Genomic DNA, 27,452 nt, shown 5'->3' on the forward strand with positions numbered 1-27,452 from the left:
GCTTGTAGGAATTGGACCATCAACTGGAAAAAGTCCTCGCTGGTCACTGCTCGGAGCGTGGTGCACCTGGGGGCATTATGGGACACACACAACCAACGATTGTTTTGGTCTCCAGAGAAAGTTCTGAAACTTCAGTACAGGATCAGATATTTCCTCTCTTGCCCAAGAGTGTCGATACTCTCGGCGATGCAAGTACTAGGCCTCATGGTGTCAGCTTTCGACATGGTAGAGTATGCTCAATTTCATTCCTGCCCTCTGCAGATGTTAATCCTTTCCAAGTGGGATGGCCTGCCTCATCGGATCAGGTCTCAAATGATCTCCTTGACTTCGGAGGTTCGTCTGTCAGTGAGCTGGTGGCTACAGGACCAACAGTTGAGCAGGGGCCGTTCCTTCTGGATCTCCAACTGGGTCCTCCTGACAACGGATGCCAGTCTGTGGGGTTGGGGTGTGGTGTTAGAGCATCACTCTCTCCAGGGTTGGTGGAGCAGGGAGGAGTCTCCTCCTGATAAACATTCTGGAATTGCAGGCGGTGTTCAATGCGTTGACACTGACCCTGCCCCTAGTACAGAACAGGCCTGTACAAGTACAATCAGACAACTCCACTACGGTGGCATACATAAATCATCAAGGCGACACTCGAAGCCACATGGCAATGCTGGAAGTATCAAAAATCCTCAGTTGGGCGGAACGCCATCTGCCAGCATAATCGGCAGTGTTCATCCCCGGAGTCCTCAACTGGGAAGCGGATTTCCTCAGTCGTCAGACCATTCACGCCGGAGAGTGGAGTCTTCATCCGGAAGTCTTTCATCTCCTAGTAGACAAGTGCGGCCTACCAGATGTAGACCTGATGGCGTCTCGACACAATCACAAGGTTCCGGTCTTTGGATCAAGGACAAGGGATCCTCAAGCAGCGTTCGTGAACGCACTGGCAATTCCATGGAACTTTCGGCTGCCAAACGTGTTCCCTCCAGTGTCACTCCTGCCCAGGGTACTACGGAAGTTCAAGCAAGAAAGAGGAATACTAATTCTAGTCGCTCCAGCGTGGCCCAGATGGCATTGGTTCTCAGACCTGCAGGGTCTCTCAATAGAGCGACCTCTTCTTCTTCCTCAACACCCAGATCTTCTCGTTCAGGGCCCTTATGTCTATCCGGACCTGGCCAGACTGGCGTTGACAGCATGGCTCTTGAAGCTTCACTCCTGAGGGCCAAGGGATTCTCAGAGGTGGTTATTCAAACTTTGTTGAAGGCCCGCAAACCGGCTTCTGCACAGATTTATTACAGGGTCTGGAACGCTTACTTCACATGGTGTGCTGCTAAAAATGATGATGCCTACTCGTTCAGAACTTCCAGGCTTTTGTCTCATCTGCAACAAGGCGTAGATTGTGGCCTCCCTCAAGGTTCATATATCTGACTTGTCGGTGTGGCTTCAGAGGAAAATTGCGTCTATTCCTGACGTTCATACTTTCAGCCTTCAGATATAGCCTTCCTATGTCCCTCCTGTGGCTCCATGGGATCTGTCTGCTGTCTTAAATGCCCTACAAGAGTCTCAATTTGAACCTCTCGTCTGTGGACCTTTTTAATGCCTTACGCTTAAGGTTGTGTTTTTACTGGCTATTGCCTCTTCTAGGAGGGTGTCGGACTTAGGAGCTTTGTCCTGTCGTCCATCCTTTCTGATTTTTCACCGGGATCGGGCAGTTCTTCAAACTCGCCCTGGTTATCTACCTAAGGTGGTATCATCTTTTCATCTTAACCAAGAGATTGTGGTTCCCGCCTTTTATCTCTTCTGGTTTGTCCTCCAGAGAGAGGCCTTTGGATGTGGTATGGGCTCTCCGTATTTACGTAGAGAGGACTGCCTCCCTCAGGAGGTCAGATACCCTTTTTGTACTTTTTGGTTTTCAGAAACGTGGCTGGCCTGTGAATAAGCAAACCTTGGCCAGATGGATTAGAATGGTGATTGCACAAGCTGGTCTTCCAGCTCCTGCTATTAAAGCCCATTCTTCTCTGTCTGTTGGACCTTCTTGGGCTGCCCGCCGAGGCGCGTCCGCTGAACAATTGTGCAAGGCGGCTACATGGTCCTCAGTGAACACGTTCATTAGGTTCTATGCCTTTGATACTTCCGCCTCCCAGAATGCTTCCTTTAGACGCCGGGTTCTTGTGCTCGCTATGGTGCGTCCCCTCCCATAAGGAACTGCTTTAGGACATCCCCGATGTATTCCCTGTGGAATCCCAGTGTACCCCACTGCAGAAAAGGTGATTTATGGTAGACTTACCATGGTTAAATCTCTTTTCTGCGAGGTACACTGGATTCCACAGTGCGCCCACACTGACGCACTTAACTTCTTTGGGTTTGTATGGCATTAGCCGCTAGTCCCTTCTCCTGTCGTGAGAATGTGGGTCTATGTGACTAACATCTGCCGTCTCTTTTACCTGCTACTGCATTGGACTGGTTAACGAAACCGAGCTCCAGTATCCGGAGGCGGGTTTATAGAGGAGGCGGTGCAATGCATCCTGGGAACAGTCAAAGCTTTAGCCTGTTGGTGCCTCGGATCAAGATCCAACTCTACACCCCGATGTTATTCCCTGTGGAATATAGTGTACCTCGCAGAAAGAGATTTAACCATGGTAAGTCTACCATAAATCTCCTTATCTGACCTGTGCTCCTCTGCCCTGGTGGATATAGTGGGGTCCCTGTATGGCCACAGTGTCCACGCCAGCGTCGCGGTCTGTCTCCTGAGACCGTGACCGGAACGCATTTTAATGGCGGGTCCCGCCTGGGGGACTCTCTAACCTCTTCCCCGAGAAGCAGCCACGCGATCCAGGAGAGCATCTGCGGTGGTGTGCCTAGGAACTTGAGCGTCTCCACCGCAAGTACCCGGGAACAGAGCCAGTGGGAGTATGCGTGCTGCTGGGGAGGTGATGGAGTCACACTGATATATAAGGTACTGCAGTCCTTGAAGTCTTCTAAATAGCTTTTTCAGGGCTCACAGTGCCTGGAGGCGGGGTTATAAAGAGGAGGCCCCGCAAAGCATCCTGGGACAGTCTAAAGCTTTAGCCTGTTGGTGCTTCTGAATCAAGATCCATCTCTACACCGCAATGTATTCCCTGTGGAACACCGTGTACCCCCCTGCAGAAACACTGGTACCCAACGGTCTCAATGGAGATTTTGAACTAAAACGTTTTTTTAAATTAAATATAGATTTGTCTGTGTAGAGACATCTGTATTTTAACGTTTTTTTTTTTATTGATGTGTTAGTGATTAGATGTTTTTTCTCTTGTGGTACCATTAACTTGTTTTAAAATATTGATGACGTCCTCCCCGGAAGTATTTACTTCTACTCTGAAAACTCCAATTTGTTCTTTGAAGTTAAAGAAGTCTATGGCCACGGAAGGGCTGGACCGCATGTGGAACGAATAAAGAATCATGGCGGTGGTCACTTCCGGTTTAGACTAAATTCCGGGCCGAACGTCGCTTCTGGTTGACGTCACTTCCGCCCAGCGTCTTCCAGCAGAAATTGCGGGAGGAAGCCATACAAGAAGGAAGTTCTCTTAACATACTGGGGTCACACCCGGTTTGGTTTACATGTAACCCCACTCAGCGCTTATTGGAGTTAATAATTTTGTTGTTTGTAGCTAATGGACAAAACCATGGGCACTGCAGGGGAGGCAGATATAACATGTGCAGAGAGAGTTAGATTTGGGTGGGTTATATTGTTTCTGTGCAGGGTAAATACTGGTTACTTTATTTTTACACTGCAATTTATATTTCAGTTTGAACACACCCCACCCAAATCTAACTCTCTGCACATATTACATCTGCCCCCCCCCTGCAGTGCACATGGTTTAGCCCATTAGGTAACAAATTTGCTGCTGCGATCAGATCTGAATTAGGCCCTGTATACGAAGTGCTACTATGTAGCAGCTACGGCTTTTTCTCATGCAAAGTTCTATTGTGCTTCATCTGTGACTTTGTACATTTTTAGAACTAATTCCTGTGTGGTTATAGTCGCAGCCCAGTGTTTCTAGTACACTTTTGTGTTTCTCTGCCTCTGTGATACAAATAAGATGTTGTGTCATTTCATTTTAGGGTTATCTTTGAGCTTCTGTGGCGAGATTACTTCCGTTTCGTAGCTCTGAAGTATGGGAGAAGAATATTCTTTCCAAGAGGTAAGATGGGTAGATGCCTTGTTTGGTATGTTTCCTTCCTTCCTCCACAATGCAGGGAGTTATGTGGGAAGGAATAGTAAAGAAGAAAACAATTTAGGATAGTGGTACATAAATGTGTAATGTGGTTTGAGAGGATAAAAATAATAGTTCAATATACACACAAGTGTAAAACCATATACACCTAAAAATATCTCATGAGGGAGGAATTCAAATAACATGGTACAATGGATGTGTAAATGTAAACTACTGATTTTTTTAAATTTGTTTATATATGTATATTGTTTTATACTTGTGTGTTTAGTAAACTTGTCTTTATCTGTCAAGCTATATCACTGTCTTACTTTTTTACTATTCCTTCAAATAACCCATGCTATGGTAGAGCGTGGAACCTTGTTGCTAAATGAATTGACTCCTTATAGAGACCTCTTCAAATAATTAGGTCTTCAGGATAAAGAGGTTCCCTGGAAGAAAGATCCGCAGCTATTTAATGCCTGGAAAGGTCAGTGTCTTGCTTGGTTCTCTTGCTCCTGTCACATACAGATGCTAAGACTTGTATACTTATAACTGACTGCGATCTCATGCTATTCAACATCACAGAAGGACGTACCGGGGTTCCTTTTGTTGATGCCAACATGCGTGAACTGGCTATGACCGGTTTTATGTCAAATAGAGGGCGCCAGAATGTGGCCAGCTTCCTCACCAAGGACCTCTGCATTGACTGGAGAATGGGCGCTGAATGGTTTGAATATTTACTGGTAAGAAAAGAACTGAATTCCAGCATATTGCTCGTTTCTCAGTCAACCACTAGGGAACACTGGAACAGGCTGACCCTGGGGTATAGACGGGTGGATACTGCATACCGTATGTTTAATGGGGATGTTTGGTGTCTATAATTGCTTCACTTCGTGAATAAAAAAATTAAGTACTCTTGCGCTTATGTTAAATATAAAGCAGCGAATAATCGGATATAATCATGTTCAAAAATATATTTCTGGAACGCTAAAGTGTCAGCGGCACCTGTAAAGAACAAATGATTTTATCAAAGTTATAATTACTTTTATATTAAATCAGCTGTCGTTGCTGATACCTGAAGGCTGAATGTGTCCTTGTGACCGTAAAACTAAAAGGTGACCTTCACCTTTCCATTGTAAGATACCTGAGGCACCTCCCCCTATCACTTGACATCACTGCCCCCCCCCCCCCCCTCCCATTTTTGTGTAAATCGGTAGCTCATCTGCAAATTCCTGATACTTTCTCTTTATGTGGTCAATTTGTTATTAATTGAGGAAGATCCCTGAAAACTAGCATATCACTGCAATATGGTAGCAAGCAGATGTACTAGAAGATCACAGGGAGTGGTGTCCCATGTGCATTAGTGTGGCTCTGCACAGTTGCATCTCCTATTTTTGGCTGTGGTTTCCTTTCTCTCTCCGCAGCCTCTAACTGATCTCTCTATTTAGATACACAGTAAGGCAGTGTCTTGTAATTAGCTATAGAGAAATTAAATGAAACATTAGTTTGTAATCACTGTATGCGATCAGTCCAATATCACTGCATGTCTTAGCTTGGTGTATAGAACAGATCTATTAGCTAGATATACTGCAGCTATGTATTATTTGACATAGGGACAAATTTATTAAAGTAATTCACCACCCCTTAACACATGTCAGATGTAGGAGATATTGCAAATACTGCAATCTACTTTACTCTCAAAGGGTACTGCAGCCTGAAGCAATATACCTTCTTACACTCTCCAGCTTCTCACACTCGCCTTTAAAGCCCTCACCCATTCTTCTCCCTTTTACATATCTGGCCCTATTTCTCTACACTCACACCCGTCCTTTTCACTCTGCTAATGCACGCCACCTCTCCTGCCTAGTGATTACCTCCTCCCACTCCTACCTACAAGATTTTGCACGTGCTGCTCCCTATCTCTGGAATTCCCTACCTCTCCCCAGCCGTCTTTCCACATCACTACAAAACTTCAAACGGGCTCTCAAGACCCACATCTTCACCAAACCCAGCCAACTCTCCTCCTAACCCTCTTGTCTACGCTCACTGTCTACCCTGGTTTGTTAGCCCTTCACCTTTTAGATTGTAAGCTCGCAAGAGCAGGGCCTTCTCCGCTCATGTGCCTTTCCTCCTCTTACTTACACTATCTTATACTCCATACTCCCTTTGATGGCACCCAACCCCTGGTTTTCTATACCTGTCCTATATTGTCTTGAACTGTAAGTGCTGTTTTGCTCATTTGTTTATGTACACTGTAATGGGCGCTGCGGTCCCCTTGTGGCAACATATAAATAAAGGATGGTGGTAATAATAATAATAATAATACTGTAGCTTTGAAATCCTTAAGGTGCCCATATACTAGACAATATTATGAGCTATTTGGCTGTTTCTGACAGATCGGATTGACAAATCATTCATAATAGTGCAGATCGTTCAGTGTCTGATAACGATGCGCAGTCCCGTGAGTTGTTGGTTGGAGCTTCTGAATCGTTAACGACAGCATGCTCCTGGATGTGGCCACTCCTAGATCTTTTGCAAGATCTTTAAGATATATCTTATGTGTACTGCACTATATCATGAGTCCGAGACTGCCGGGTAGTTCAAGGGAAAACGTTAACGAGATTGCATTGTTCTCAAGTCGTCTAGTGCACAGGTTCTCAAACTCGGTCCTCAGGACCCCACACGGTGCATGTTTTGCAGATCTCCTCACAGAATCACAAGTTAAATAATTAGCTCCACCTGCGAACCTTTAAAAATGTGTCAGTGAGTAATTAATACACCTGTGCACCTGCTGGGTTACCTGCAAAACATGCACTGTGTGGGGTCCTGAGGACCGAGTTTGAGAACCACTGGTCTAGTGTATAGGCACCGTTAGCTTATTGTAACATGACCCCTTCGGCTATTCCATTGTAGCCCTAAAGGCCCCCACACAGAGCATGATGTAGCTGCCGATCCGACGAATTGGAACGATATAGCAGCTATTTCTCAGGCATGGTCCACAGGTTATCCACAGGATAACATTGGGATATGAGGACGCGACAGCGGATTTGCACCAAATGGTCAAAGCTTTCGGCCTCCCACCATGCAACGGGCCCGTCCATATATTCCTGCCTTCTGGCTCAGGCAAATCAGTTTTTTGTTTGGTGCGGCAAGAGCCGGACCATGTTCAAGAGGGCTGCTGTTTTTTTAACAGCCATAAGCTTTTTTTACATTTTATTTTTATAGTCTTACTATTTTTTTGAGCGATCTTTCTAAAAAGCATCTGCATTCTGCATCTTGAAAAGATCAGCGATGCAGGCAGATGATCCCATGCAGAGCTATACGCAGGAGGGCCGGCATAGCGGAAGGTGGGCACCGGATCACCCCGTGTGTGGGGACCGCCCGATATGTCTGCCCTAGGACACTCCATTGCATCGACTGCACACATCGCTCCGTTATTGGCCAGCTTAACAATTTTTATTTTTTTGGAGAGGGATCTGCTGTACCGCTTGCATAATCATTGAGGCCCAATAGCCACACGTGCATTAGTCAAGTCAGATCCCAACCTAGAAGTAAAGTGATAGTTTAAGATCTCACTTTACTTTTCAGTGTTTGCTGGGATGGGCTCTTTTCTGAGCCTGTGTCCCCTTTTACATTCCATATTGCAGTTATATGCTAATTTTCAGGGATCTTTCTCAATTAATAATAAATTGACCATATAGGGGGATATTTAATTAGTGCCGAGTTTTCTGACAGTCAGAAAATCGGCACTAATTTGACCACTCAGTGTTCAATTGTGGGCGTGTTTGATCGTTTTTTTTGCTCCGTTTTCGCCATACCTTTTCACTTTTTTTTTTTTTTCCTCCAATCGGCATGGGTGAAACTGAAAACGGACCAAAAAAATGTCAAATGCCCACAAATTAGACAAGTTGAAAAATCGTAACGGGCTTTGAATAGGTCGAATGTGAATTCGACCTACAAATGGGCGGAAAGTGACGTTTATTGACTAGTCGAAAAAACTGCACTAATCGGATACCCCCCATAAAGTGAAAGTATCAGGACACTGCAGATAAGCTACAGATTTACACTAAAATGGCAAAATTAACTGTTACGTGCAAAGGTTTTTCACTCAAATTCAGCTATTTGTAAATATAAATTATACTTATCTTGATGATAATTGCAATGCTCATTTAAACATTTCTCATTTGTAATATGCAGAACAATTTACAACACATTTATTTATTTATATACCAAAAAGCTGGCCATACACAGGTTACTGACCATAGACACTTGCGAATATTTAAATCCTTTATTATATACAATCATCACAATAAAAAGATGTAATCATTCTATTTCGTGTGGCATCCAATGTTAGTAAAAATTGTCACGTGACCTAAAAATATATACTTAAAAAACAAGATGATTCTCATCTATATATAACTAGAATGTCAATCAACAAAACAAAAATTGTCCATCCATTTTATCTGTATATCAATGCTGTAAATGGTCTTTCTTGTAAGTCTGGTAATTTACACAAGTGGTATGCAGGTAAAAATGAGCTAGTGTCCGTAGCTAGTCCACTTGGTATAATATATGTCCTTGTATGGGTCACTTATCATCCCGCTATTTCCCGGCTTCCGGCACTTATGTGGCCATGCTGGGGGAGGAAGGGAATATACAGTGGCTTGGTATCTCACCTCTCCCTCGTCTTCCCGGCCGTTGATAAAATCTGCCGGAGCTGGAGCCGGGATCGCTGTAGTGCGCCGGGACTAGATGACTTCACCAGCCTTGTTGGTAAAGCTCATCTCTGAATGTGGGAGACTCCGCGAGCGGGTTCAGGTGCGAGTCATCAATATCTATGTGCTGAAATCATCCACTGTTCGCATCAAAAGGATTTACTGCTGGTCACAAATTGGTTCCCCAATATGGATATCCTTCCAAAAAGATGAGAAGGAGCTGTTCCCTCTAACGCGTTTAGCACCAAAGTGCTTTTTCACATCGCACAAATAACCCGGTATCGACGCGGCATATTGCCGTGTCGACACGGGTCAGTGTGCGATGTGAAAGCACTTTGGGAGAATTAGCGGGTCGCCTGACCCGGTAATTCAACCCGGTATAAAAGAAGGATTATACCCGGGTTGAATACCGGGTCAGGCGCAGTGTGAATGGGAGCCGCGTCGATGCGATACGGTTCCCATTCACAGCATAGGGAGAGGCGGCGCAGGAGGTGAGCTCATCTCCCAGCGCCGCCTCCACCCCCGCCCCTGCTGCGCCCCCCCCCCCCCCCCCCCCCCCGCTGCTATGGCAACCGACCCGGTATATTGCTGGGTCGGAAAGCCATCAAAGGAGACCAAATGCCGGATCCCACCCGGTAAGGACACGTTTCTCTTACCGGGTGGGAACCGGCATTTGCGATCTGAAAGCGGTATAATAGAGCTGTATTACAAGAACTTCCTTATTTCTGTCACAGCCGCCGTGCTTACCGGTTTGGGTGAGCTCTTCTCCTGGCGTGCGGGCAGCGCTGCTGCGGGCGGTCTGCGGCTCCATAAGCGCCATGTCTGACCACGTGGGGGCTGGTCACGTCAGCACCGCCCCTCAGCCAATGAGAAGAGGGCAAGAAGTTCAAATGGAGACGACGGGCAAAGCCCCGGCACCTGAGTATCGTCGCTGTTAAGCTACCCCCAGGCTCGTGTGTCTCTCGGCTCACAGACTCTCCAGTGCTTCCAGCATACAAGTGTGTCTCTCTGCCCGAAGCCTCCAATGCTCCGGCTTGTAAGTGAGTCCCTCGGCTCACAGACTTCGGTGCTACCAGCGTCTCTTCGTTCAGTGTTCTTCAGCATCGCTGTCAAACCATCACTCATAGCATCTTCCAGTGTTCTTCAGCAACGTTCTCAAATCATCGCTCATCCTTCGTTCAGTGGGGGTAATTCCCAGTTGATCGCAGCAGGAAATTTTTTAGCAGTTGGGCAAAACCATGTGCACTGCAGGAAGGGCAGATATAACATGTGCAGAGAGAGATAGATTTGGGTGTGGTGTGTTCAATCTGCAATCTAAATTGCAGTGTAAAAATAAAGCAGCCAGTATTTACCCTGCACAGAAACAAAATACCCACCCAAATCTAACTCTCTCTGCACATGTTATATCTGCCCCCCCTGCACTGCACATGGTTTTGCCCAACTGCTAAAAAATTTCCTGCTGCGATCAACTTGGAATTACCCCCCGTGTTCTTCAGCATTTGATCCCAAGTCATCATTTACTTCTTCATTCAGAGTTCCCCAGCACCATTCTCAAGTCTTCGTTTTATTGCTCATTCAGTGCATCTAGCATCGTTCACGGACTAAGTTCCCTATTGATCCTGCATGAGGAAGACCTACATTCGTCTGTCTCTATTCCAACCCAACTACGGTTCTTCCACCCGACCATTGGAAGAGTCCCCGAGTTCTCAACCCTCTCAGGCCAGGTTTGTGACAATATCCCTCTCCTAAATTGGATCTGTCTTCCCATTGGCTCAGAAAACATTCAGCTGTAAAACATCAAATCAGCATTGGATGCCTGCGTTTATATTAACACTGGATGCCAATTTTAAAGTCTCAATAGACACTGTATTCATATAATTCACATACATACACATAATAAAATATATATCAATGTCGTGGAGAGAGCTGTATGCAAATAACAATATAAATAACATTAGTCTCACACAGTTATAGATTTAGATCTTATTATTAATTAAATTTATAAAAAAATATTTACACATCACCACCGGAATCGAACCCTGGTCTCCAATGTTGCTAAATGGTTACCTAGACCGCTAACCCATAGAAGCATTCTTGTTGGGAACTTATTTTAGAAAGTTTCTTTTGGTGTTGTAGTCGGGGGTTTAGATCTTTTGAAAATCTTTTGTGTATTTTTGGATAAAAAAAAAGCTAGATAATAGCAATCAATTATTAAGAGAAAATAAATATATCAAGTCATGTGGATTATTATCGACTTATATTTGTGCATGTATTCGAGTATGTGATCTCCTGGGATACATGGTGATATTATCAATAGGGCAGTGATGGGGGGAGGGTATTGGTAGCATTTCATTGCATCCTGCTCGATTTCCAACTGTTTTGTATAGACATTGCTTTCTCTCCGATAATGTCGAGTTTATTGTAATAAGTGTATTTTTAATATAATTACATAATTGTGGAGTTTCTTTGTTCTATACGTAGACACCTTGCATGTTCAGATAACTAACTGTATATGATTTGTATTAGGGATTTCTGAATGTTAAGTATTTTTTTTAAGCTAAGAACTATCGGTATGCTTCTATGGGTTAGCGGTCTAGGTAACCGTTTAGAAACATTGGAGACCAGGGTTCAATTCTGGTGGTGATGCGTAAATGATTTTTTAGAAATTGAATTAATAATAAGATCTAAATCTATAACTGTGCGGGACTAATGTTATTTTATATTGTTCTTTGCAACAGCTCTCATTGATATATATATTTTATGTGTATATATGTGAATTATATGAATACTGTGTCTATTGAGATTTTAAAATTGGCATCCAATGTTAATATAAACGCAGGCATCCAATGTTGATTTGATGTTTTACACCTGAATGTTTTCTGAGCCAATGGGAAGACAGATCCAATTTAGATGAGAGGGATATAAGGAAGTTCTTGGAATACAGCTATATTACTCTTTGAAAAATGCGTTAGAGGGAACAGCTCCTTCTCATCTTTTTGGAAGGATATCCATATTGGGGAACCAATTTGTGACCAGCAGTAAATCCTTATGATGCGAACCGTGGATGATTTCAGCACATAGATATTGATGACTCTTACCTGAACCCGCTTGCGGAGTCTCCTACAATCAGAGACAAGCTTTTCCAGCAAGGCGGGTGACGTCATCTAGTCCCGGCGCACAGAGCTCACAACGGCGGTCACGGCTCCAGCTCCGGCAGATATTGTCAACGGCCGGGAGGACGAGGGAGAGGTGAGATACCAAGCCACTGTATATTCCCTTCCTCCCCCAGCGTGGCCACATAAGAGCCGGGAAATAGCGGGTTGATAAGTGCCCCATACAAGGACATATATTATACCAGGTGGACTAGCTACGGACACTAGCTCATTTTTACCTGCATACCACTTGTGTAAATTACCAGACTTACAAGAAAGACCATTTACAGCATTGATATACAGATAAAATGGATGGACAATTTTGTTTTTTTGATTGACAGTCTAGTTATATATAGATGAGAATCATCTTGTTTTTTAAGTATATATTTTTAGGTCACGTGACAATTTTTACTAACATTGGATGCCACACGAAATAGAATTATTACATCTTTTTTATTGTGATGATTGTATATAATACATTATTTACACCTTGGCAGTTCATACAACTAGCGCAAATAGTTTTTATTGTTGGCAATTAATGGTCAATTGGGAGATAACTGCTCCCGAGTTTCCATTTATTGTGTTGTGTCCACACAGACACAATTTGACATATTGCTGCTGAATTTACATTAACAGAATAATATGTATTTTATAATGAGCGCCTGAAAACAATTGTGGTCATATTTTTTAGACTAATGCAGGATACTATTATGCAGTCTTTATTACACTTAATTATATATAGAGGTGACACCCATAATGCTCATTACAGAATAGGACGTTCTATAGACCTCATCCGCTATTCACCGGCACATGAGGTTGTTTTTAATAAAAGATTTTGCACGAGCTCCCATTTATGACGACACATGGGAAGTGGGATTAGGGCCTGTTAGTTCTGTGTAAATACCAGCATAAAAATAGGGAACGGGGGGCGTGGCTTGGTGCTTAACTTAGGCAGACGTATGCCATCAGAGCTCCTGCCTAAATTGCTAAAACACTACCATTATAAGTGAACCCGGGACCCCTTCTCCCTCCTTCAATACCCCCTATCCCTCCTCTCCCCTGGACGCAGGGGTCTGCAGAGCCGGCGGGTGCCTTCTGCACCCGTGCGGGTTGCGGCCTACCTGCACACCTAAAGCCGGGACCTCAATTTCTTACAGACCCGGACCGGAAGTGACCCTGTGCCAGCCTCACCGCAGTGAAACGGCGGCTCCCCCATCCTTGCCGCGCCTCTGCAGCGCGTTCCCTACCTGGCAGACCCGACCGGAGTGCTCCTGCCCCGCTGTGTGGCTCGAGACGAGGCCCCAGTGATCGGCGCCGGGTGACGGCGGTGCGCTGGAGCTGGCGTGACCGCGGTCGAGAGGGCGCCGTCCCCGCCGCCCGCTCGGCCTCCTGACAGCCTCGCTGCCCGAGGGGTGCTGCTACACGGCCACCAGCACTACAGATCACTCTGGGGCACATAAGAATCACTTGATCTGATTCATCTTCAGAGGCCCCACAAGTGAAGCCGACGCCGCCATATTTGTTATGGGCTGCGTGCCCACTCAGCTTTCTATATGCTTTGGGCTGCATCTGGACCACCCTGCTGCACACCAAAATAGCCTGGACACTGGCTATATATGGGCACAACACCCCAATCCCCTGGCCCCCTTGTATCTACACACTAAAATTGCTTAGCACTTTTACGTGCTGTGAGACAGGCACTCAGCTTCACCTTCCCACATTATTGCTGAGACTGGATCTCCCTCTTGTGGCGAACCCTGGAACTACGCTCCCTTTCCTCAGATTTTCTTATACTTCGTCACATCTCTGGAAGAGAGGCTAGGAGCGCATTAAAATGGATGAACGACATGCCGACACTCCCCAACTACGACTCACAACCCTTCGCACTATGGTACCTGGACTTTAAAATACAATGACCTGATCAAGCCACGCTGGGGGGAACGCGTGATATGACACCTATACCTATACGTGGATACCCAGTTCGACGATAACCCTTCCCGATCACGCCTAGTATCGTGCCTCATGCCGGGCAGACGGTCAACCAAGAAAAGGTCATCTGTCACAGCCAACTCATCCCGAACCAAGGCCTTTCAGACGCTATTCCGACCGCCGACAACTGTTCCAACTTCAACCACCCCGTCATCGTCCTCCCTGCCCTCCAGAGTCATGGCGGGCAAGACGGTTGGGGAGCAACCTGCTCTCCCTCCGCCATCTTCTCCTGTGGTGGAATCCTCAGACTTATCTACGATTCTCTCCACATTGCGGTCTATGCCCACCCGGCAGGACCTACAGCAAGATCTTCAATCCATGGAACAACGAATTCAGGATTCTATCCAGACCCGTCTCTCCTCTTTGCAGTCGGACATCACGCAAGTTGTAGATAGAGTAGTAACACTAGAAGATTGCGCTGAGAAGACGGATACAAAAATCTCAGACCTCCATGACCTCATCTCTCGACAGTCGTGTTCTCTGGTAGCCATGGGTCGACGACTCGATGACGTCGACAACAGAGGTCGCCGGAATAACCTAAGAATACGAGGTTTATCTGAGGACGTTGCGCCCCAAAACCTTGAATATACCCTAACCAAAATATTCAATGAACTTTTGGAGATGGACTCCGAATACCAGATAGTGTTTGACAGAGCACATCGGGCTTTACGCCCTAGAGGAGCGCCGACGGAACGACCCCGAGACGTAATCTGCAGACTCCACTACTTTCAAGAGAGGGAGGAGATTCTGAGAGCAGCCAGACGAGCACCGGACATAACTTTTCAGGGCCAGAGGATACAAATCTTCCCGGACATTTCATGGTCTACCTTACAGCAGAGGCGTATACTTCGCCCCATCACAGATGAACTCAAAAGCCGTAACATCAAATTCCGCTGGGGTTTTCCAATATCTATCCAAGTGACCTATAAAGGATCCCTCTATGTTCTGCAGGAATATGATGGCGTCAAGGACTTCTGCTCAGCTCTAGATATCCCGGCCCCGACCCTCCCTAACTGGCTGGACCCGCTCGAACTTTCGCTGGCTCCTCCACCCCAGAGGGAGAGATGGCAAAGAGTCCGTAATCCTCGAAGGCGTCGGCGGAATGACACGTCCGGAGAACTTCCACCTGTGCCTGCTGCTGCGAGTACCACGGATGGCACGAGATGACAGGAGTTACGGCTAAGATCCATAGAGACACGTGACTATTAGATATGTTTATTGAGTAGCGATATATTGTTCTCTCTTTTACGCTGTTTCTTCAATACAGGTTGAATAGTTTACTCCAATAACTACTCCAGTACTCGATTGCCAATCATAGATGCCTAAGTACTGATACCCCCTACCACATTATATACTTTGATTTCTGTGTTTGTTTCCGGGTTTCTAAGTTGTCATTTTTATACTGGACTCCCGACTCCTGTTACGTTGTCTTGCCTTCATGTACCTACTGCCCTACTGGGTTCTTACAGTTTGCTGATTTAGTTTTTCCCTTACTAGAACTGTTATGTCCACTGATTAGCTTTGAACAGTACTGTTTATACCTCAATGTTACTTATGGTGGTGTGTCCCAGTTCCCCCCAGACCCCCCCCTTGCTCTGCTATACATTCGTAGATCATGGGCCGTTTCTGGTTTCCCATGACTAATGACGCAGAGTATTGCTGTTGCATTGACAGCAGTTGTCTTTATTTCTTTAAGTCCTTGTCATCCCCCTCCCTCCCTCCCTCTTGTGTTTTCCTACCCCTCTCCCCTTATTTAGATAAGGTATTCTGGGCGGCTGCTCTTATCGTACAGATGCATGGGTACCACAGCGAACTAGTAATGCTGATACCCACGATCATTAGACCACTATGGCTACCTTAAAGTTGGTATCGTTTAATGTGAAAGGCCTCAACATCCCCGAGAAGAGGTCCCGGCTCCTACACTCTCTACACACCGACAAAGCGGACGTGGTGTTCCTTCAGGAGACTCACTTTAAAAAGGGTGCCTCTCCGAAGCTGCACTCCCGTCATTTCCCGCAGGGGTATTATAATGATTTCTCTGGGGCTAAGGCCAAGGGAGTTGCAATACTGTTTGCCAAACATATTAGATTACATGATGTGTCAGAAACCCCTATTGGAGATGGGAGGGGCCTGATGGTGAAGGCTACCATTGCTGAACAAATTTTTACATTTGTTAATCTTTATCTTCCTAATCAGGGTCAGATTCGCTTTATGAGGGAGGCCTTGGAGTTGATAGAACAATCCCTGGCAGGGGTATTAGTGATAGGAGGCGATCTTAACTGGGCGTTGGAGCCTCTTCTAGATACTTCAACTGGAGCGCTTAGATCCTCTATGACTGATGTTAGACGCTTCAAATCAATCTTGCATGATTTTCAGTTAATGGACACCTGGCGCCTGCTCCATCCCAAAGATAGGGACTACACGTTTTATTCCCACCCACATAATTCTTATACCCGGATTGACTATATCTTTGTAGACCACAACTCCCTCGATTTTCTAGTAGATGCCACAATAGGTCAAATAGTAGGATCTGACCATGCTCCAACGACTGTTACCCTGTCCCTGCGCTGCCCTCCCCCGCGTCAGTGGCGTTGGCGCTTTAACGAGCATTTTCTCAGAGACCCAGACTGCCGAGCCCAACTGGACAGTGCCATTGAAGACTATATAGCTCTTAACATGACTAATGAAATCTCCCCAGTGACACTGTGGGAAGCCCATAAATGTGTTATTAGGGGCAAATGTATCCAATTGGGTTCCCTCCTTAAAAAACAAAAAAACGAATGTCGGGAAGCTCTACTTGCTAAAATTAAACGGTTGGAACTCATTCATAAGTCCACACTAACTTCAGACGTATTAGCAGAATTGCAAGACGCTCGATCTTCTCTAAATGGTTTGCTGGACGAAGGCACTCGTAGGGCATTCCGCTGCTGTCGACACAAGTTCCACAGATGGGGTAATAAACCCGGGAAACTTCTCGCCCGCGCCCTTCGCGCCCAAAGATCCCTGACTTATATCAGAGAGATTAAGGACTCCTCTGGTGTCCCCCATGCTTCTGACGGCAAGATGGCTGAGATTTTTCATACGTACTATACGAAACTCTATAATCTGACCTCTCAGCGCTCCCAATGTGAGCAGTCATCGCATGGGAAGGCAATAGAGGAGTATCTAGAGGAGATTAGATTCCCGTCCCTCTCCCCTGCTGTAATTGAGGCACTCGACGTCCCTTTTACATCCGACGAACTGCTGTCCGCTCTGAAGTCCTCCCCGTCTGGAAAGAGCCCAGGTCCTGACGGCTTTCCCATATCCTATTACAAAACATTTCAGGGTAAGCTTCTCCCCCTCCTGCTCCGGGCATGTAATACTGTCTCTCCACAGATCCCCTTCTCAAATCAGTCCCTGGAGGCCCATGTCACGGTCATCCCTAAAGACGGAAAAGACCCTTCATTGCCATCTAATTACAGGCCAATCTCCCTCCTTAACGTTGACCTTAAATTATATGCTAAACTCTTGGCAAATCGCCTGTGTCAGTTGCTTCCAACAGTGATACACCCGGACCAGGTTGGTTTCGTACGTGGCAGAGAAGCGAGGGACAACACCATACGAGTGATTGACTTGATTGCCCATGCGAACACCGCTAAGGCCCCCATGATGCTTCTCTCCATAGATGCTGAGAAAGCCTTTGACCGCATTGACTGGATCTTTATGGAGGTCACTCTGCGCAGGCTAGGCTTAGGAGAGGTGTTCCTGCAAAAAATATTGGCACTATATCGAACACCCTCAGCACAAGTGCGGGTAAACGGAATACTATCTGACCCGATAGTCATCTCTAATGGGACCAGACAGGGATGCCCACTGTCGCCATTGATATATGTTATCTGCATGGAAGCTCTGGCTAGAGCCATTAGACAGAACCCGGATATCACTGGCCTGAAGGTGGGTGGAAACGAACATAAACTTGCATTATTCGCGGACGATCTATTAGCGATCGTTACAAATCCGGCTGTTTCCCTATCTGGGCTTATGAAAGAACTTACACGTTTTGGAACATTATCCAATTTCAAAATTAACAATGCCAAATCAACGGCTCTTAGTATCTCTCTCACCACGGAATTAGTTTCGTCTCTAAAGAGTGCATTCCCATTTACCTGGCACCCCTCACATATTAAATACTTAGGCATTCTGATCCCCGCCTCCCTCTCGACCACTGTCACTCTGAACCATATCCCTCTATTGCAGAAACTGCGTAAGGAAATGTCGCAGTGGCTCCAACAGAAGTTCTCCTGGCTAGGCCGTATGAACATTGTAAAAATGAATATCCTGCCACGGTTACTTTACCTTTTCCAAACTATCCCCTTAAAGCTCCCCCAACAGTTTTTGGCAAACGCACACAAAGCGATCAGCCACTTTGTTTGGAACGGCAGAAAACCCAGGTTTAAACACTGCTACCTATTCTTAAGAAAAGCTCAAGGGGGCCAACAGCTGCCCATGGTTACGGCATACTATCAGGCTACAATTTTGAATAGGGTCCTGGATTGGTCACGGCCTGATGCCGGCTCCAAACGGTGGGTTGACTTGGAGAAACGGTCTTCAGGTTTACAATTGCAGGCAGTACCCTGGATGGGAACCATTGGCCGCTCCTCACATCTGACGGTTGGGCCCACTTTGGCTCTATGGAGAACGCTAAGATTTAAGGTGGGTCTTTCCTCATCAACATCTCTACTTCTCCCGCTCCTTGACAACCCGCTGTTTGGACCGGGCATGGGTGGTGGTGTGCCCGCTAGGTGGAACAGGGCGGGCTTAACTAGAATAACACATCTGCTTTCTGGAGGGAAGATCAAAGCTTTCAATGACATTAGAGAGGGTACTGATATTCCTGCGACTGACTTCTGGTTCTATCTCCAAACCCGCCATTTTATTTTATCTCACAGGACAGCTGCTGCACTGACTGGTAGTCTTACCCCTTTTGAGGCAATGTGCTCCCAATCCTCTGACCCCTCACATGTTATATCAGGTATCTATAAGATACTACTACAAGGTCGTTACCCCGGTAACCCCGCTTTCTGCGCGAAATGGGATGCAGATCTCATACCTAGAGGGATACACATCAACTGGCAGAAACACTGTGAAGCTATGTCCCGTTGCTCTACTAGCTTAGAAGTTATTGAAACACAGTATAAACTGCTTACCAGGTGGTATCGCTGTCCCTCCCTTCTACACAAGTTTTATCCCTCAGTATCCCCCTTGTGCTGGAGATGTGGAAAAGAACGTGGCACCCTTACTCATATATGGTGGGACTGTCCCCTGATCACCACCTTTTGGAACCAAATAATTCAAATATCCTCCAAGATCCTGGGGTTTCAGGCGCCTACTGGAATCGACTTCTGGTTGCTCTCCCACACTACAATTCCACTGGCAAAATATAAACACTCCCTTCTCAAACACCTCAATAACGCAGCGAGAGCTGTGGTGCCAGTCCACTGGAAATCCCAGACCCCCCCTCAAATATGGGAATGGTTTCAGCGGATAGATTTCTATAGTTCAATGGAGGATATTTTTCACTCGGTCCTTGACTCGCGTGCCGATTATGTCGCCACGTGGTTCTCTTGGATAGAGTTTAAATCTACATCTACCTACAAAGACCAGATCCCACTAGACATAACATGATGCCGCTTAATTGTGTTACGCGCCTCGCTATGTGGAACCCGCGCTAATATTTAATTAAGATTGATTAGCTCGCTCATTCCCCTCCCGTTTCTATTCCCATTCCCCCCTCTAACCTCTGTCTTGTTTTATGTGTAGATGTTGGATGTTTTATATTTTACAGTTACTTTAACCCATGTATTTCTACACTGTACGACTTGTTGTACTTTTGATAACGTCCTAACTTTTTCTGTAAAACCAAAATAAAGAATATATAAAAAAAAAAAAAATAGGGAACGGATTCTACCTGCGGTTGACTCACTACTAATTTCGTTCACACATAGACCTGGATCCCTTGATAAATACACTTCAATATCTTGTTACAAAAAATAAGCGTGCTGGAGACGCAGCCCTCACGTAGGGCTCTGTCCTGTACACTGAGTTTATGATGCTCTATTTATGCAATAAGTGGGCAAAGGACTAAAATATAAATTGGATTAAATGGGGAAAGTTATCCTGTATACAGTGTATCACTTGGACCCATGTTAGGTGTCTTGTTTCCACGGTGCGAGGAAGTGAAATAAGAAAAATATCAAACTGGGTGAGTACTTGCTGTATCCACTGTTACAGGGACTAGGGAGTATTGCCATGTTATTGTGCACCAGCTATAGTCATACGCTGTTCCTTAATTGTATCATTACTTACTTGCAATTTTTTTCATGTTTCCTTTATAAGACTTGTGTCCTTTTACATTAAATAACCTACAATCCCCTGTGAGTGCTATGACCATTAATGTACCAGTGTTATATCACAGTATACACACATAGCTGGTATAAACCACACTGACATAGTATATTAATTTATAAATCAAAGCGCTTAATTGTATGTTTATCACATGCACACACTTATAAATGCATGCAGAATTTTGTGTAAAAAGGGCCTGATTCAGTAGCAGTTTCAAAACTGCTAAAATCAGATAGATGCTTTTTGGACAACTGCGCATGCGTCACTTTCACTTTGCGATCACATCCCAGAAGGATGCGATCGCAATGTGAGCAACAGGCGGCTGGGGTTCTGGGCCGGCGTCATAGCATTTGGGGGAGGCAGCAGGAAGCGCAGGCATGTCATGGCCGTTTTCGGGGTGCCCCAATGATGTCGCCTGCGATAGGAAACATGGTGGCGGTGCGCCTGCATAGGCAGTCTGGCTGCGTATGCAGGGGGCTTCCACTAACTGATGATTTCTGCAATGCAATCGCAATTGGATTGCGACCGCACCGCTTGGCGGCACTTAACATGCTGGGCGGCCTTTGCATGCGATTGTTAGCGGTAACAGTTTTGCTATATTAATAAAACTGCTAGTGAAGCTGAATAAGGCCCAAAGTATGTATATAACTGTGTATGATATGCATGCATATAATATATACAGTGTTACATAATGGGAGAATGTTCCATAACCTGAACCAAACAGTTTACTCATTACCTGTGCAGTGAGAGAACTTAAAACTATATGTATCATGTACATTCCCCTTTGCTATGCGTTACACCAGTACAGGAACTATTGAACTTACACAAAGCCTGTATATAGGGAGAATATGAAACTACATATTGCACAAGGCACAACTAAGCAATGAATTAGTGTAATGCTTTTTCCCTTAATCGTGTGAAATCTAAAACACTTGACTTGGGTTAATTTTGTTGTTACATTTTTTTTTTTAATAGGGTTTCCTGTGTGATAATACAAATCTGTTTATTTATACACACCATCCACCATATTACTACTATGTAGCGTTTCCATCTTCCCGTTGATACTTTCAGCCTTGCTTCATTGCATCAGGAATAACTGTTAATAGAACTATGAGCTACAGTATAACTCTCTCCATTGGAAGCCATTGTATTCAGAGAGCAGGTTTATTTTTGTATTTTGCAACACAATGAAAACATTCTGCCAGAAGACAGAGTTGGCTGGAAAGATGAAGTAACATACTTAGTGAAAGGTGCAGGCTGGTACAGTATGTACAATTAAACAAACAAGGAAATAACCCCTATATACTGTAGCTCTTGTTGCCTGCGGCACGTGTTAGTGGAAAGTCCGTAGTTGGGTGGCTCCCTGCTATGCGAGGGCTGAGTTACATGGGGAAACCTGAATCTGTGGCAATAAACGGGTCTCTCCTGTGTTTCTAGGTGGACTATGATGTGTGCAGTAATTATGGCAATTGGTTATACAGCGCTGGAATTGGAAATGACCCTAGAGAAAACAGAAAGTTCAATATGATTAAACAAGGGCTGGATTATGATGGCAATGTATGTATCACAGTGACTCTGATTGCTCGAACTCTAATTGCTCTAACATCGCCGCTGTGCGATGCTTTTGTACTTGTGCGACAGGGCACGGCCTGACATACGGGGCGGACTAGCCCTGTGCTGGGCATACCCCCGCATGTAAGGGAAGTTGATCATAGGTGTGCTAAATTTAGCATATCTACGATCAGGTCTGAATCACCCCCTGTGTTCTGAGATAGCTTTGCAGTGTCAATGTCAGGGGTTCTCAACCACTGTCCTCAAGACACACTAACAGTCCAGGTTTTAAGGATAGCCATACTTGAGCACAAGTGACTTAATTAGTACCTCCGTTATTTTGATTTAGCCATCTGTGCTCAAGCATGCCTATCACTAAAATATGGACTGTGCCTTGAGGACCGAGGTTGAGAATTGCTGATCTATTCATTTGTTTATGCATGTACAGTATGCTGTGAGATTCCAAATTATTATGTAATGTGTTGATTTGTGTTTCTCACTCTCTCTATAAAAGGGTGATTACATCCGACTGTGGGTTCCAGAACTGCAGCAGATAAAAGGGGGAGATGCACATACACCATGGGCACTGAGCAATGCCTCACTAGCACATGCCAACGTAACTCTTGGCGAGACATACCCACTTCCAGTTGTCATGGCCCCAGAGTGGAGTAGACACATCAACCAGAAAGCGGTAAGTTCCCTGATGTACTTGCGCTTTTGTTACAAGTGTAAATAATATGTATAAGGCCCTATACAAATTATACCTGTATAAGTGAACCTGTCTGACCACACTGTAGTATTCATTTAGGTAACTTGTGCATTATACGGAACAGTAGATTGATATTACAGTTGGTTTTTTTTAAGGAGCTATAATTAGGCTTACAATACCATTATCCCAGGTTTTATGGCTGTTTAAACCCAGATGAAATGTAGGCTTGAATTAAGCCAGCCACAGAACCTGTGTAATTCAGAAGTGTCCTGGTTTAAAGGGATAGTATGGTAAGTCTATGTCACTGACCTGGGTTCGGAGTGTTAAGAACTCGGAGGTTCTTCCGATGATCGGAAGGAGGAACCACAGCTGGGCCGGAGCAGGGATGGCCGGATGTAAGTTTTCCTCATGCAGAACTAGCCGTAGTAACTGGCGTATAATGCTGAAGAATTAAATGATGATTTGAGAACGATGGTGAAGCACACAGAAGAATGAAGAACTTGTGAGCGATGCTGAAGAGATGAATGAGGATTTGAGAATGATGGTGAAGCACACAGAAGAATGAAGAACTTGTGAGCGTTGCTGAAGAAATGAATGAGGATTTGAGAACGATGGTGAAGCACACTGAAGAATAAAGAATTTGTGAGCGATGTTTGAAGAATGAGAAGCTTGTGAGCGATGTTGAAGAAATGAATGAGGATTTAAGATTCAGTGTAACTCTGGAAGTATGGAAGGCGTTCCACTTGGAGATATCATGAAATACAGGAAACACAGGAGGTGTCCCCTTAAGAGAAACACTGTAACTCAGAGAATGTCCCACTGAGTGATACACTGTAACGCTGGTAGCACAGTGAATGTTCCACTGAGTGATACACTGTAACGCTGGTAGCACAGTGAATGTTCCACTGAGTGATGCACTGTAACGCTGGTAGCACAGTGAATGTTCCACTAGGTGATACACTGTAACGCTGGTAGCACAGTGATTGTTCCACTGAGTGACACTCTGCAAACGCTGGAAGCACAAGGAATGTTCCACTGAGTGATACTCTGTAAACGCTGGAAGCACTAGGAATGTTCCAGAGAGAGATACTCTGCAAACGCTGGTACACAGGAGACGTTCAGTTAGAGAACCGAGGTCGGCCTAGGAGAATCTGAATGGAACCGATTTAAGATGAGGGGACGAAGAAGAGAAACATGGAACGAATTTGGTACCCGAAAGTGGGAAGGCAACCCCAATTTGCAGACAACCGGGTTCAGGACTTGCAAAACAGGGTAAGGACCGATGAACCTCGGAGCAAACTTCATAGCGGGCACTCTTAAACGAAGATTGCGGGTAGAGAGCCATACCCTGTCACCAACTTTGTATTGAGGAGCTGCTCGACGTTTTCTATCTGCAAAGAATTTGTAGCGGCCAGAGATTTTTTTGAGATTAGCATGAACCTTACTCCAGATTTGACTGACGTGCTGGAGAGTAGAAGCTGCAGCCGGAACATCCTCCGAAGGGGAGATGGGTAATTCTGGAACTCGTGGATGGAATCCATAATTAATGAAGAATGGAGACTCACCAGTGGAAGAGTGATACAGATGGTTATGGGCAAACTCGGCCCAGGGTAACAGTTCCACCCAATCGTCCTGCGAAGGAGAAAGATAAACGCGGAGAAAAGTCTCTAAATCTTGATTGACGCGTTCAGTCTGCCCATTGGTTTGTGGGTGGTAAGCAGATGAGAACTTGAGTTTTATTTGTAAAGCTGAACAGAGGGCCCTCCAGAATCTAGCAGTGAACTGTACCCCTCGATCAGAGACTATCTCCCAAGGTAACCCGTGCAGGCGGAAGTGTTCACGAATAAATAGTAAAGCCAACTTGGGAGCCGTTGGTAACCCGGACAACGGAACAAAATGTGCCATTTTAGAAAAGCGGTCAATAATCACCCAGATGGTATTGTAACCCTTGGAGAGGGGTAATTCAGTGACAAAGTCCATGGAAATATGGGTCCAGGGTTTCTTAGGAATGGACAGTGGATGAAGCAACCCCGCAGGAGGGAGACTAAGAGTTTTGTGCTGAGCACATTGAGGACATGAGTTGACATAATCTTGTATATCCTTCTTCATGGTGTCCCACCAATATGACCTTCGTAGAAATTCACACATTTTTTGAACACCAGGATGACCGGAAAACTTGGAGATATGAGCCCACTGCAGCAACTTTGGATGAAATTCAACTGGTACAGACATTCTCCCAGGAGGAGGACCCAGAGTAGTGGGAGCTGCTGAAATAGAGACTGGACTGAGAATCAAACTCTTTTCAAAGGAATTCTCCTCATCTGAGGCCGTTAAAGAGCGAGACAGAGCATCAGCCTTAGCGTTGAGAGTCCCGGCCTGGTACTTAATAACAAATGAGAATCGAGTGAAAAAGGGTGCCCATCTAGCTTGACGGGAATTCAAGCACTGGGCCGTCTTGATATACAACAAGTTCTTGTGATCGGTATAGATCGTAATTAGGTGTTTAGCACCTTCCAATAAGTACCTCCATTCTTCTAGGGCAGATTTTATTGCTAAAAGCTCCTGATCTCCAATGGTGTAGTTTCGTTCAGCAGGAGAGAACTTACGAGAATGGAAACCACATGGATGTAACTTCCCATCAGAGGAGTACTGTGAAAGAACGGCACTGATGCCTACTGTAGAAGCATCGACTTCCAAGAAGAATGGTTTAGAAAAATTTGGTTGTTGGAGTACCGGAGCAGACATGAAGGCTGATTTCAACCAGGCAAACGCTACTTCAGCTTCTGAAGACCAGTGACTTGGGTCAGACCCCTTTTTGGTTAGGGCAGTAATAGGTGCAACAATGGTAGAAAATCCCTTTATAAATTTCCGGAAGTAATTTGCAAAGCCCAGAAATCTTTGTACCGCTTTCAAGGAGAGAGGCTGAGTCCAGTCCCGAATGGCAGTGAGTTTCTCTGGATCCATGCGAAGCTCCGTACCTGAGATGACATATCCGAGGAATGGAATTGAAGGGACCTCGAAGACGCATTTGGAAATCTTGCTGTAGAGACGATTCCTTCATAGGCGAAGAAGTACTTCTTTGACCTGTACTCTGTGCTCTGCAAGATTCTTAGAAAATATCAGAATGTCATCCAAGTACACCACTACGCTTTGATATAACATATCTCGGAAGATTATTTACAAATCCCTGAAAAACGGCATGGGCATTGCTGAGGCCAAACGGCATTACCAGATACTCGTAATGCCCGTCCCTGGTATTAAAGGCCGTCTTCCATTCGTCCCCCTGTCGGATACGTATCAAATTATAGGCTCCCCTTAAGTCGAGCTTAGTGAAAACGTGGGCTCCACGAACCATATCAAATAGCTCAGTGATTAGCGGTAGAGGGTATTTGTTCTTAATGGTGATATCGTTTAAGCCACGATAATCTATACATGGTCTTAACCCTCCATCCTTCTTCACGAAAAAGAAACCTGCTCCAGCCGGGGAGGTAGAGTGGCGAATGAATCCTTTCAGCAGATTAGACTTGATGTAGTCCGACATAGCTTGGGTCTCGGGTAATGATAAGGGATATGTGCGTCCCAGAGGTGGCATTCTCCCTAGGATAAGCTCAATGGGACAGTCCCAGGGTCTATGCGGTGGTAACTGATCGGCCGCCTGTTCTGAAAATACGTCTGTGAACTCCTGATAGGCCTCTGGAATAAGCTCCTCATCAGACTTGGAAGATGCACGGAGCGGGTAAACAGGAGTGAGACAATTAGAGTGACAAAACGAACTCCAGGACACTATTTGTGACGACTTCCAGTCGACGTGAGGATTGTGAATTCTAAGCCAAGGTAGACCAAGAACAAGATCGTGAGGCATCTCCGGAATTACTAGGAACTCCAGATGTTCTTGATGCAGAGCTCCGACCTGCAGCTTTATTGGCTCTGTGCGACTTGTAGTAAGACCATTAGATATTTTGGTACCATTGATGGCGGTCAACGTAATAGGTCGTTTGACAGACTGTAACTGTAAACCCAGACTCTGAACACAAGAAAGAGAAACAAAGTTCCCTGCAGCCCCAGAGTCCAGCAGGGCTTTAACAGGTTTAGCTATAGACTCAGAAAACAGAGAAACGGAGAGTAAACAATCAACTGTCGGAGAAGATTTAGATGTAACCCCTAACTCGTCTTCTCCGGAACAAGCTAGGACTGCCCGTTTCCCGGACGGGACTTGCAGTATTTGATAAAGTGATCCGCGGCTCCACAGTAGAGGCAGAGTTTACCCTAACGACGGCGCTGTCGTTCTTCCGGGGACAGCCGGGATCGATTGATTTGCATGGGTTCATCCGAACTTGGGGTAACTGTTTGCTTAGACGGGAGAGACCGGAATCTGGATTGATCCGACCGACTACGTTCGCCACCTTGTTCCTGCATGCGGAGATCCACCTTAACGCAGAGTGAGATCAACTGTTCTAAGGAATCTGGCAGATCCCTAGTGACCAGCTCGTCTTTTAGACGGTCGGAGAGCCCGTTCCAGAAAGCGGCCCGGAGAGCATCATTATTCCAGCGTAGTTCCGAGGCTATGGTCTGGAAGTGAATCACATACTGTCCCACTGAACGGGAGCCTTGACGGACTTGGAGCAGGTCCGAGGAAACGGCGGTCATTCTGCCGGGCTCGTCAAAAATCCTTCGGAATGACGCAATGAAATTGGTGTAACTGGAAAGCAAAGGGTCAGATCGCTCCCACAACGGAGACACCCAATCCAACGCTGAACCTTCAAGCAAGGAAATAATG

General features: G+C 45.5%; 1 protein-coding gene and 1 long non-coding RNA gene across 2 annotated transcripts in view; one reads left to right on the top strand and one right to left on the bottom strand.

Annotated features, from left to right (window-relative positions):
• The window catches only part of LOC134927405 (cryptochrome DASH), a 123,605-nt gene that overhangs the window by 78,741 nt on the left and 17,412 nt on the right, over positions 1-27,452 (top strand). Inside the window, exons 9-13 of the mRNA XM_063921811.1 lie at positions 4,084-4,163; positions 4,603-4,662; positions 4,761-4,918; positions 21,853-21,972; positions 22,481-22,657. Of these exons, the coding sequence (XP_063777881.1) occupies positions 4,084-4,163; positions 4,603-4,662; positions 4,761-4,918; positions 21,853-21,972; positions 22,481-22,657 (595 nt within the window). The remainder of the gene's footprint in view (positions 1-4,083; positions 4,164-4,602; positions 4,663-4,760; positions 4,919-21,852; positions 21,973-22,480; positions 22,658-27,452) is intronic.
• The window catches only part of LOC134927407 (uncharacterized), a 70,688-nt gene continuing 64,597 nt past the window's right edge, over positions 21,362-27,452 (bottom strand). Inside the window, exon 2 of the long non-coding RNA XR_010177630.1 lies at positions 21,362-21,916. This is a non-coding gene — a long non-coding RNA (uncharacterized LOC134927407). The remainder of the gene's footprint in view (positions 21,917-27,452) is intronic.

Source organism: Pseudophryne corroboree, chromosome 5, assembly GCF_028390025.1.
Source record: "Pseudophryne corroboree isolate aPseCor3 chromosome 5, aPseCor3.hap2, whole genome shotgun sequence".
NCBI classification, from domain to species: Eukaryota; Metazoa; Chordata; class Amphibia; order Anura; family Myobatrachidae; genus Pseudophryne; species Pseudophryne corroboree.